At 45.3% G+C, this 13136-nt stretch overlaps 1 protein-coding gene across 5 annotated transcripts in view; it reads right to left on the bottom strand.

The window, feature by feature from the left end:
- arhgap32b (Rho GTPase activating protein 32b) overlaps positions 1-13136 on the bottom strand; it is a 106512-nt gene that overhangs the window by 27056 nt on the left and 66320 nt on the right. For 2 of the 5 annotated variants that reach the window (XM_080436622.1, XM_080436625.1), the window contains 4 exons: positions 12943-13020; positions 3529-3610; positions 1875-1925; positions 852-926 (listed from right to left, as the gene is read on the bottom strand). In XM_080436622.1, the coding sequence (XP_080292748.1) occupies positions 852-926; positions 1875-1925; positions 3529-3610; positions 12943-13020 (286 nt within the window). Of the gene's footprint in view, positions 1-851; positions 927-1874; positions 1926-3528; positions 3611-5336; positions 5442-12942; positions 13021-13136 lie in introns of those variants that run through there. The other 3 variants (XM_080436623.1, XM_080436626.1, XM_080436624.1) reach the window with 3 other exon arrangements.

Genomic DNA, 13136 nt, shown 5'->3' with positions numbered 1-13136 from the left:
ACAGAAACACACAAATACAGCTGGCTATGGCCCAGAAACAGGGCAACACTTGACAGCCTTGAGAAATGCTGTAGTAACCTTGCCCCCCAAACACACACACACCCAAAAGTAATTTACATGCATTTTGAGGAATACAATACAGACTCTACGGTAAAGAGAGAGAGAACAGGAGGCACAATGTTATATTTTCCTATTTTAGCCTTAGTCATGCCTAATTCAGTAATTTTTTTGGATTTGCATTTTTTTCACACCATCTTTTAATTGGAATTAATTGATAAATGAATTCTGATATACTTTAAACACATGCGAAACACAGCAGCAATTTGATAACAAGAGGGACGATATTAAGTGTAGTGAAACTAAACTAAAAGGTAAAGTTGGAATGTTTGCAGCACACACACTCTGAATCTCTAATCTCAGAAAAGTGTTATGGCAAATTTTGTTCAAGAAAAACTCCACAAACTTCAGCTGTATTTGAAGAATATATACGGTAATATACTGAATTACATTAGCCAGGGACAGGTATTAAAGGGGCATACAGTTAACAAACATGTTCTGAATGAATGGTTAATCTCTAGCTAAGCAACACCCTCTGTAAAGGTGTGGTAGTGATGCATGAGAAAGTCTAGTCATGCACAGGTCAGGTTATTGGTGAAACTTCCCATAGAACATCTCCAATATCAAGCTACAGTAGAACAGTTTTGAGGATATTTCTAGTGCGGGTGCATCTGTTGTTATTATTAAGTGTTGTCAGTCACACAGTATTAAGAGTGCTTAAAGATGTAGAGTTAGTTTTAGTGTTAGTGGCAGCAGTGCTGCACACTTAGAAATTCTTTAAAAACATAATCTACCTGAATTTACGCCGTAGTGGTTTAGCGGGCCTGCCACCCATGCATTGTCTGGCTTTATACTCTCCATCTCCAAGTCTGCATGCAGCCAGATGAACCAATGGATGGAAGGATGGATGGATGGATGCATGGAGGGACGGATGGATAGACGGACGGACGGACGGGCGTATGGCACGCACGCACGGAGGATTGGCAGAGGGAGAGAAGCGCTTCAAGTTAGACAACATAATCATCAATGCACTTTTGTACTGCGCCATGCAAGGCGTTTTGCATTCTATGATACCCCTTTGTTCCCACTTCCTAGTGTCATCACCATCATTGTTAGGAAAACAGATGTATGTACCTGTATGTATGATGTGTATATGCAAGTATGTACGTATGTACAGTATGCATGTATGTATGTATGTATGTATGTATGTATGTATGTATGTATGTATGTATGTATGTATGTATGTATGTATGACAATAACATACAGTAGATACGGTGTTAAACTGTCTATACTGTGACTGTGTGAGTTGGCTGTTCCTGGGTTTCCTTTAATGTTTTAATGTGTTGAAACCAAAGCCAAATTTCCAAAAAAAATATATTATCTTATCTTAAAATAGTAAAACAATAAATTGTGTTCTATTCCAGGGAAATAGAAAAGTACAAATATGTCATGAGTGCCTTACTTCCTTCTTCACAGCCAACTACTTAATTCCTCTTCCTTATTGACATGGAAGCACATAATTGCTATCAATGGAAATGTCTGTTCTATACATTTATTATTTATGTGGTTGATTTAATTTGCATTTGCATTCATAAACCAATAAAATCACACTTAATTTGCTTAAGAGTTATCAATATTCGACATGGTAGCATTGACGCAAATCGTCATTTGTAAAAGTAGCAAGCAGGATAAAATCATGTGCCAAAAGCTGAAGAACTAAATTCCATGCACATGCAAACATTTATAGCGTGTTTATGGCTGAGTGTATGCCAAAGGGGGGGGATGAGGGGGATGCAATGTGTATACCAGCACGCACAGGGTGGGAAGAGACTCCAGGAAGCAGGCTGCAGACCAGAGCAGGGGGATGCTGAGGCAGACAGCGGAGGGGTGAGTCATCACAAGCATAAAAAGCCAAAAAACGAAACAAAACAAAAAACAATCCCTTCTAAATAATACATTCCTCTGTTCAGTGAAAGGACAACAAGGACGGCATTAACAATGCATGGTGGCAGTAGCGAATACGCAATGAAAAACATTCTCATATTGTAACAGGCAGCCCAACCACCATTCCGGGGGTCAGTTTTCTGCCCCAAGGGTAGAGTTTGGGTATATTCTGCATTTGTTGTCCTCAGCCATGCAAATGTAAGTAAACATCCAAAACAAACATATAAATGCACATTTAACAAAAAACTAAATGAATAAATAACTAATGCAAGCCATAGCCCAAAAAGCGTATTAAATTAAGTCAAAGAGACTGACGGAAGTGTCTGTTGTGCACACTGCAATACTTTACACAACACCGCAAAATGCAAGATCTGTTCACGACACACAATGTGACAGGCCTGAATGTTTGGCTTGAAACATCGAATAACACGAACGTCCAAACAGCATATGAAACCCCACGCCTTTAATCATACCATCCCCATAATTGTGGATCTTGTGGGGTTGGGTTGTTGCGCTGTGTCATCACTTCTCTAGCTCCTTCACTCCCGCAGGCTTTTCCATGGTTGGGATACTACCCCACCCGCCCACCCAAAGCCACATGAATGGCTCTGTCAGTGAGTCACATGGCTGAAATCAGTCTTTGGAATTGGAAGTCATGACGTGGACTGATAAATGATCTCATGGCCTGTTCAAAAGAGCCTGTCATCCCAGGCATGACATAAGCTGCTCTTTTCATTGGCTGCCAGTGCCACTGGCTGTATTATCCACATGAGGAGGCGAGGGCAAAGTTCATTCTATATTGCTGCCACAAGGCATAAGGAATGTTGGCACTGTGCTTTATGATTGTGATGATTATTTGTTCTTCTTTGTTGCTGTGAAGTGTTCTTGGGGTTTGTATGTTTGTTTACATTGGCAATGGCATGGCATACTTATTTGCTGTGGATTAGCACTACACTGAGTTATTACAGTGCGATTAACCAGCTATTAAGAAGACAACTTGTTGGAATTACAGTAAGGATTTCCTTTCCTTTTTACTGTTAATAAGCATGTAAGCTGAATTCCCACTAATCCCTGTTTATAGCACCATGATACATTTACACTTGATTATGGTCTTAGGTTTGCGACCACCAATGATTAAGAATATACATAGCAGTACTTCAATGATGTAACAGGAATTGTAGACTAGCAATAGTAACAGCTGGGACACACCCTTTATGACACACATCCTCATGCTATACACATGCACGCGCGTACTGTGTACACACACGCACACAGACACAGACACACACGCACACGCGCACACACTCTCACACACACACACACACACACACACACACACACACACACACACACACACACACACACACACACACACACACACACACACACACACACACACACACACACACACCACATGATTTAAAACCAGGGAATACCCCCACATCAATCATTAACAGACAAGTCCAATCAGCAATCATTTCCGTAAAACAAATGTCCTATAATTGGTATCAAAGAAGGAATAGTACCTGGTTTTGGCACCGAGTTGGTAACGGACTGCGGCACCTTATCATTTATCAGCTCCACACACTCACTTGGAAAGAAGCCAACCTGGACGGAGAAAAAAAAGAGAGAGAGAGAGAGAGAGAGAGAGAGAGAGAGAGAGAGAGAGAGAGAGAGAGAGAGAGAGAGAGAGAAAAAAAGAAAGACAATCACTGTTAGATACTAAAACAGACAGAATCACTAAGCAGTGTTTTGCACATTCCATTACTTCACGGTTGTGATACATTCACTTACTCTATTTAATTTTCTATTAATTACTTAAAGTGCATTAACTGTCTATATTACTTACGTGTGTCAGAATTGCTCTGAAACACTTGCTTTCCTGATAGAGGCTATTCTATCTGGAGAAAAATATTTTTTTGATCAAGCTTAACTCAACAAAAATAATATATATAAAGGCACAATACAACACCATTACAAAGACTAGCATGCCTTCATCTTCTCAAAATAATGGCACAAGTAATTTCTTATAAAAAAAGAATATTTTCTATATTTGGTTCTCTTTATTTATTTGCTTTTTTCTAACTTTAAATATGACATAGGCCATTATTTTAGGAAGGTAACAATGTTATATAGTTTGAAAATCTACTTTACATCCCCTCTCTCTATTTTTGATTTCCTCATTGTTTTCCTTCAGAGCTACCACAATGGCTGCCAGTTAACATGCAGCATGTGTAGTTCTGGTGCATTCTACATTACACAGACATATGCTGCTGTCTGCTTTCCTTGTGGTCACTGGCAGACCACTCCTGGCGGCACTGACAAACTGACTGACTGCCCCCATATGGACAGAGCAAAGCACTGCAGTTGTTTTGTCTGGCGCAGCAATCCAACATACATCAGGTTGTGTTAATCACTTAAAGGTAGGGTAAGTGATATTTTTTGGTTAAAACAAAAAGTATTTTGTTAAAAGGTTAAAGCACTATATTCTGATAGTAATCATTGCTATAGAGTGTTTGTTCAGTAACAGGAGTCTCCCCGTCTCTCTAGCTCTTTAATAAACAGAAAATACATTTTCCGGTAGGTGTCAAAATCTCAGCCAATCAGGAGAAAGTACCAATTTTGGGCACCGGTGGCCGAGTGGTTAAAGGACGACTTCACCTATTTTCAACCTATCTTCATATAATTGGTCCTCACTAATGCTCATTATAATATGGTACCATTTTTGTCTACTCACTCTTTGTTGTACCAGTGACATCATTGATGGGGAATCCAAGCTAATAGAAACGGCAGGCTTTCTACTCCTGGAAAGCTAGCATGCTATAATGGAAGCTATTGATCTTGTGTTAGTAAAAAATATATATGGATGAAATCTGGTTAAAAAAAAGAAAAAAGAAACCTGCCTAACGATGACGTTACTGGTAGGCGGATTTCTGAACTGCCCACAGCCCTCCTCTGAGAAGCAGACCGAGTAGACAAAAATTGTACCATATTATCATGAGCATTAGTCAGGATCAATTATATCAAGATAGGTTGAAAATGGGTGAAGTACCATAGGCTCTCATGCAGCCTTTATCCCCATTTCCTGTCAATCTCCACACAAAATATCTACAAATATATTTTAGAAAGTGGTTAAAAGTTATTCTCCTCACACAAAAGACTGTGTGATTCTCAAAAGAAAATACTAAATAAGTTCCATGCCTGAAGGGAATTTTAAGAACACAGGTCCACAGCAACAAGTAGAACATGGCCCACTCAGAGTGGTTAGGTTGAGGCTCCACGACCACAAGTGTTCAGAAAAGGCAGACCTTGAAATAAAACTGTCCGTATTTACATAATGATGCGTCACTCCTCAGTTAGGGCATCACTGCTGCCGGCTGCCCTGCCAGCTAGCTTGAATGGGAGAGCTTGTCCTTGAGGGCAGAGAGCCAAAACACACAAGACAAGATGGAGAGATGGAAGGATGCAAGTAGGTCGGCCGTGACCAGAACCCCACTGGGGTCACCACAGAGGACAGAGGAAGTTCAGTCAATCCTGAGGCACAAAACTAGCCATTGTTCCTGTATTAGAAAACTCTCGACTTGAATCGGGAATTCCCAAACACGGGCTTGTCTCATGACTGAAAATGCACTGGGTTGGAAAGAATGCATGTCACTTCCTCATCATCAACATGATGCAGAGTATAGCAAAATCTGGAGTGCTAATTTAAATCAGTGTAAAATCTCTCTGTGTGCAGGAGTTTTGTAGGCACCGGCTTCCCTGATTGGCCAACCCAACTCATCGGCTTCACGGATTCGCCGAGCTTTCCGTCACAGTTGGGCCGCGCTGCACCAACATGGTAGCGTACACAATAGAACTAAATTATTTTACAGGGCAATGCACGAAATGTCTGTATCTGAACACATTAGGGATCCCTGTATCTCCATATTCAGTCAATCGGCTGTATGGTAGTGGGTGCCGCACTAGGTTTTATTTCAAATATTCACTCGATGTCTCGCCTATGGGAGAGCGCCCTCTGGCGTGATCACAGAAGCATTACCTTATAAACTCCAGACAAACCTTTGGCTGGATTCTGACCTCCCTCTGACTGGAGGGCCCGCCCTCCATCCTATATAAGTCAGGGGAGAGTCATTTTCCGTAATTCAGTTTTTCTTCTCGTTCGATCGAGGAAGCACCTTCTCAGTCCACCTTATGGAGTCGGCACGGCGAAAGTCTCATCAGGACAGGATAATATCTTGGACCGCGAGACGCTGCTGACGGTAGGTGTTGACTTTCTTTACAAAACCTGTGACAATATCGCACGGTTCTTCCTTGAGGAACTTAACATGTTCCCTAGTTTTTCTAGCTTAAATTGCTAACGTGTAGTATAGTCTGCTACTTCTCAGTCTAGTAGCCGTGAGCCAGGGGATGAGCCTAATAAGCTCTTCTCAGCCCCACGGGCTGCTAGCCACAGTTAGCCCTGAGCTAGCTAGGAGAAAAACAAACACGCCAGCATAGTCTGCTCGGCCCCCGTGTTTTGTTTTTCCCTCCTCCCTGTTCCGTTCTTCAAGCTTAAAACGCTTAACGTGAACATGGCCTCCGCAGCTCCGAAGAGCCGGACCGGGTCCAACAGAGCCCCGGTCCCGCAGAAAGAGTGCGAGACGCCACCGACTAGCATCATATACTACCAGCTAGCGTAGCGCGTCGTCACCGGGAGCTTAACAAGCTCCCACTAGCGACACTGCTTGCAGGCTATCATGCTAACACAGAGTAAACACGACATCTTAAGATCGTGTTTTTCTCCAGGGTGACTTCTTACCCACGAGCTAACACCGAGTAAACACACCAGCGTCGTCCGCTCTTAGTGTGCTTTCTCCGGGTCAGCGCTGCACGCCACCAACTAGCATCATAGGATACCAGCTAGTTTTTAGCATGTTGTCACCGGTGAGTTTAATAAACTCCCACTAACAACACGTTTGGCAGGCTACAGCAAACACGGCAGCATCTCTGCTTTACATTGTGGTTTTCTCCGAGGTGATTCTTAGCCAAGAGCTAAAACACTGAACAAACACACCAGTGTTTACACTCTTAGTGTGTTTTAGCATAATACGCTACCAGCTAGCTTAGTGCGTTGCCATCGGTGAGCTTAACAAGCTCCCACTAGCAACACGTTACACACTGCGTGCTGACACAGAGTAAACACGACAGCATAACCTGCTTCACATCGTGTTTTCTCTCCGAGGTGGTTTTTAGCCATGAGCTAAACACCGGGCAAACACACCAGCGTCGTCCGCTCCTACTGTGTTCTTTCAGAGACAGCCCTGCACACCACCAACTAGCATAATATGCTACCAGCTTGCTTAGCACGTTGCCATCGGTAAGCTTAGAGCTCCCACTAGCAACACGTTTTGCACACTGCGTGCTATCACCGAGTAAAACACGACAGCATCACTGCTCCACATCGTGTTTTTCTCTCTAAGGTGGCCTCTTAGCCACGAGCTAAAACCGAGCAAACACACCAGCGTCTTCCGCTCTTAGTGTTTTTCTTTGGGACAGCTCTGCAAGCCACCAGCTAGCATCATAAACTACCAGCTGGGCAGGCTACAGTTAGCTACACGCTAACACCGACATCGTGTTGTTTCTCTGGGACAATAAAAGCTTAGCAAGTTTTTCTCCCATACACGACTCCCCTGTTTTACAGACCTTGCCACAAACAGGCTCCACGCGTGTTGTGAACAATGACCGCTGCAGCCCAGCAACGAAGGGACCCCTGTCCCTCGAAAGAGTGCGGGGTCTGCGGGAATAGAATGTCGTGTCACGACGGACACAACTCATGTGTTATTTGCCTGGGACCGACCCACGCAGCCCGAGGGCCGTGTGAGGAAGGTCCGCGGACCGACTGAACCTAGGTTTGTCAGAAAACGGGCCATACATTTCCAAATGTTTGACCCGGCCATAGGAGTCCACGTCCACCGGGGCGGAGGGGGACGAACCCCCCCAAACCCCGCGAGGCGTCCCTTCTACACCAAGTTAGGAAGAGGACACGGACGAGGCCCAACTACTCCAGGGTACAGAATATGTCCCCTATAACCAGGTCATTGAGCAGGCGATTGGCCAGTAAAACGAGCCTCTCCCCACGACTCATACTCGACCTCGAGTTACCAGCGGCGTAGCCTATGGCCACAGCCGCAGCCAGTATGGGAGAACGGTTTAATGCCTACTCCCGTTGGCAACCAGCACTGGGACAACAGTTGACGTGTCCTGGGCTGAGCCCTACTCTTCCCGCTACCCGTGGAAGAAGGGGTTGCCACACACCTCACGTCAGAAGCCACGGCTCTGACACGAGAGCCCAACTCCATTGCGAAGCACGCGTCGCCTAAACGGCAGGCGCTCCTGCTTGCAACCTAAAGGCCAGGGGGGGCACCCTAGCCAGCCAGAGGCAGGCCTCGGGCAGCTACTCTACAAGAGCGAAATAAAGAAAGGAGAGGGACATGGCTGGGACTATGTCAGGAGGAGACGGTGGACACCGCCTCCCCCTCTCTCTCTGGTGGTCCTAGAGTTCTGGTGACCGGGCGGGGCGGGGTGAACACGCTCCACCACCCGATGGAAGGGAGAATGACTTTACACACTATACATTATGTGGATAATGTTGTGTGAATGTAAACATGGGTTACGACTGTAACCCCGGTTCGCTGATACTATGACCAAGATGTCTCCTTTGGCAAGACATCGGAGTGGTTATTAGAAATTGAACCCTCTCTACCTGTTTCTCCAATAAAATTTCAAACCGTTACAGCCTGAATTTCAGGGGCACGGCAAAAAGAAATGAAACAGGACAAAACCAGAACATAAGGGACACGAGCTCGCTACCACAGAGGTCTCACGGACACTTCATGGTAGCGGGGCGAATGCTCGCCATGGGGAGAGGACGATTACGCCCTGTCCCCAAGGGAACGGCTCACGGTCGACTCTGTTCAACCACTATACAGCTGCACTCTATATCCAGGGGATATATACTACAGTTCGCCTCGAGACCTCCCCATGCTAGTGAAAGCTATTTTCTCTTAAGCAGGGGACTGGCGGGCGACTTTCTACAGGAAGACAATTCTCCCTGTTGGGAAAAAGAACTGTACAAGAAATAACCAGAGACCAAGCGAACAGCAGGCTCTACTCGTGCTATTTCCTGGTCAAAAAGAAGGGGGGGGGCTGCGTCCGATACTGGACCTAAGAGCCCTCAATCAGTATCTAAAGGTGTTCAAATTCAGGATGTTATCAAATCCGTCTCTCCTCCGCATGGTGCGCCAGAGAGACTGGTTCACATTGATAGACCTAAAAGATGCCTATTTTCATGCTCCTTTTACCCACCACACAGAAATCTCTGCGGTTAGGGTTCTGAGGTTGAAATTACGAATACACGGTGCTACCGTTTGTAACGTCCTCAGCCCCAGAGTATTCGTCGGATTCACGCAGGTTGCGATTGGCCCTCTGAGAAGAGAAGGCACTCGCATAGCGTCTTACATAGACGATGGGCTGCTACAAGCCGACTCAAGAATCGGCGGCAAGGCAGCATACTCAGAAAGTGGTGTCTCACCTACTGAAATCAGGTTTTCAGGGTCAACTGCGTGTTGGTGCCTGCACAGACGGCGAATTTCATAGGCAGGACTCTGAACTCGCTATCGTTCAGAGCCAGCCCGCCACCGGAAAGGATCAGTCCTTTTTGTCCTGCCTAGCACAATTTTACACGGGCCGGAGGGTCTCCTTCAAAATGTGCATGGAAATGTCAGGTATGATGGCCTTAGCCGTATCGCTAAGACGATTGGGCAGTTGCTGTCGTGTGTTGGTCACAGAGGAATGTGTAACAACGCTGTGTCGCTGGAGGAATCTGTGATTCCTCTCAGACGAATGGTCTCTGCACCCGGAGATACCAGGACAGATCTGGGATAGTTTGATCGCCCCCAGATGGATCTTTTTGCTTCACTGGAAGACACGGGATGTCCGTTGTTCTTCCCAGTGGAGGGTGCAGTGCCTCTGGGTCGAAATGCACTAGTGCACGAATGGCTCAGAACTCTTTTTATGCTTTCCTCCGCTGTCCCTGTTAGGTCCCACAATCGTGAGAGTGAGGGACCAGGGGCTGATGGTGATACTGGTGGCCCCAGAATGGGGTCACTGGGTGTCAGTCGAACCTCTCCTGTACGACCGCTTGTGGCTGCTTCCGTTACGCGGAAACATGCTAACGCTAGCAGGGGGCGAGATATTTTGTCCCTGACCAGAACATCTGACTCTCTGGGCTCAGCCCATGAGGGGATGAATCTGAGTACTGAGGGGTTACCCCAGAACGGTTTTGAGATAAGGTGCGAGAAGTCTCGCACTGTGCCGTTCTAAGCCCATGTCCATTAAGTCCTTTTCTACAGGATTTAATGGATAAGGGCAGAGCCTTTTCCACAATAAAAGTCTACTTGGCGGCTATCTCAGCCTGCCGTATTTGCTTGAGGCCGAGACGGTGGGTCAGCACCGCCTGATTTGTCGGTTCATGGAAGGGACCGGACGTCTCTTCCCGAGTCAAAGTCCCCGGTTCACCCTGGGATTTGAGCCTGGTGTTGGACTCCTTATCTCGGTCACTTTTCGAGCCTCTGAGTCAAATTGACAGAACAACTGTCAGTCAAGACTGCGTTACTGATGGCTTCAGTGACTACTGGAGAGCTCAGTAATCTTCATGCACTGTCAGTACACGAGGAGTGTACACAGTCAAGGAAGGGGCTACAAGGGTGGTTGTCAGACCCAGACCTGGGTATGTGCCAAAGAACCCCTTGGAACCAAGTGTCCTTGTGACCTTGAATGCGTTTCACCCGCCTCTTTTCGCCTCATAGGAGGATGAAAGGTTACATTGCCTTTGTCCGGTTCGGGCTTTGGAAATGTGCATTGGCAGATCTAGGGCTTTGAGAAAGTCAGATCAGCTATTTGTGTCATGGGCTCCACGGATGGTGGGCAAGCCCATTGCATAACAGACACTTTCCCACTGGATTGTAGAGGCTATTCAGTTAGCCTATTCCAGTGGTGGGATGCTGCCCCAGTGGGACTGAGGGCACATTCTACAAGGGAAATAGCGACATCATGGGCCCTCTTCGGGGGGGTCTCCATTTGGGATGTCTGCAGTGTGGCATGTTGGGCTTAGGCCTTGACATTTGCCAGGTTCTACAGTTTGGACGTAACTGCAGCCCCTGTGGCGCATACGGTCCATAGTGTAGCCTCCAGACGGGGGTCAGGCCCCTAGGCTGGTTATTCTGGACTTCGAGATAACAATCAGGGAGTTTACTATATCTCCCATAGGCGAGACATCGAGTGAATATTTGAAATAAAACTATAGGTTACTGGACGTAACCCCGGTTTTATGATAATATGAGCGAGATGTCTCGAAAGACACCCTTCTTGTTTACGAACGAGAAGAAAAATGTTATCTTGAATTACGGAAAATGACTCTCCCCTGACTTATATAGGATGGAGGGCGGGCCCTCCAGTCAGAGGGAGGTCAGAATCCAGCCAAAGGTTTGTCTGGAGTTTATAAGGTAATGCTTCTGTGATCACGCCAGAGGGCGCTCTCCCATAGGCGAGACATCTCGCTCATATTATCATAAAACCGGGGTTACGTCCAGTAACCTATAGTTCTCTGACAACGGGTACTTCGGGTACTGGCATGCAAACTTGCATCGTTCCCAACTTGCATCATTCCAGAGTAGGTCGGTGCCAGTTTATAAATAACCCATTGATTGTAATATCTAATGTTATCACAGTACTGTGGTAACGGGTACTGCTCTGGGTAAAACAGGTACAACGGATATTGCATATATTGCAATGTATTCCCAACTAGCATCATTCCCGACTTGCATGATCCCAGAGTAGTTTGTGTAAATGTGTGTGTCTAGATTGTGTACATAGATAATATTTTTGGGGAAATAACATGGCCTCTACAGTAGGGTGTGGTAGTTCTCTAAAACACAATAAGGATGAGACAAGACATATCCATCTATTTCTGGGGATTTTAGCACAAATGTTCTTGTGCACACTGCCAGTAACTCCAAAGAGGTACAGTACCTCCACTGTGAAAAGAATCCTATTCTTTTCACATAGGCTTTATACATTTAGAAATATTGAACTTGAATAATTTGTATAATGGATGGAAGTCAGATGACTCAGATGAAACCGTGCCAAATGTTGAGTCATGCGTCATACACAACTGACATCATAGATGACTGACGTCACAGGCTGGCCACATGAAGTCTGACACCCACATTGGATCCACACCGTTCCCATGTGGCTCCAGAGATCAGCATAATTCACTTTTTTTTCAGTTTGACTACAGCTACTTGCTCAGTGGTCATTTTATTACATGTAGTTCAAGGGGAAAGCAGCCATTTTGTGGCCTGTACATTTTGGATGTTTTCCTTTTTTTCCATGGGAATGTTTACCAAACTCTCTAGGAGATGGTGAAAAAAATTAACACCAACCACCAGAGAACAACTTCAACCCTCCTACCAACTAACTTCAAAAGTCCTTTCTTCCTCCAGCCAAGAGAAACTATAACCAGTCTTATTCCTGTGTGAGAACCTTTAGGTTTACCACCCAGCCAGTCAACGTTATTCTGTTTTGTGTGTTAGAGCTGGGATGTAAAATCAAATCCTTCAGTAAGACAGATATATTTTAAAAAATCCCATGAAATTCTGATATTCGATACAAGACACATGGAATATCAACATTTGATCGATGAATAGGGTGATTTATTGCACTGCTAAAACCACTTAAACATGTACTCTACACCAAATGTCTTCAATGAAAATAGCCAATCTACAAGCTCACAATGAATTGCAGACGTGCTATATTCGCCGAATGTTTGCCCCAGAAAAGGGACACTAGGGTTCATGTGATTAAACCATATTGCTGGGGTATTGGTGTGTTGAACAACCAACCTGAAATCCATGCTTGCCCCTCCACCATGTTGTGTCCTCCTTCGGGGGCATATCAATCACTGACACAATGTCACCAACCTGCCGTATGAGGAACAAAAACAACAAGAGTAAAGTGAATAAGTGATATGATACAAGTTTGAGAGTGGGGAATTTGATAGAACTGGACTCCTGCAGAGCCTTCAAGTGGTCAGTGA

This window comes from Gymnoscopelus braueri, assembly GCF_963280865.1.
Source record: "Gymnoscopelus braueri genome assembly, chromosome: 8".
Classification (NCBI taxonomy): domain Eukaryota; kingdom Metazoa; phylum Chordata; class Actinopteri; order Myctophiformes; family Myctophidae; genus Gymnoscopelus; species Gymnoscopelus braueri.
This window is presented reverse-complemented; position numbering and strand designations above follow the sequence as displayed.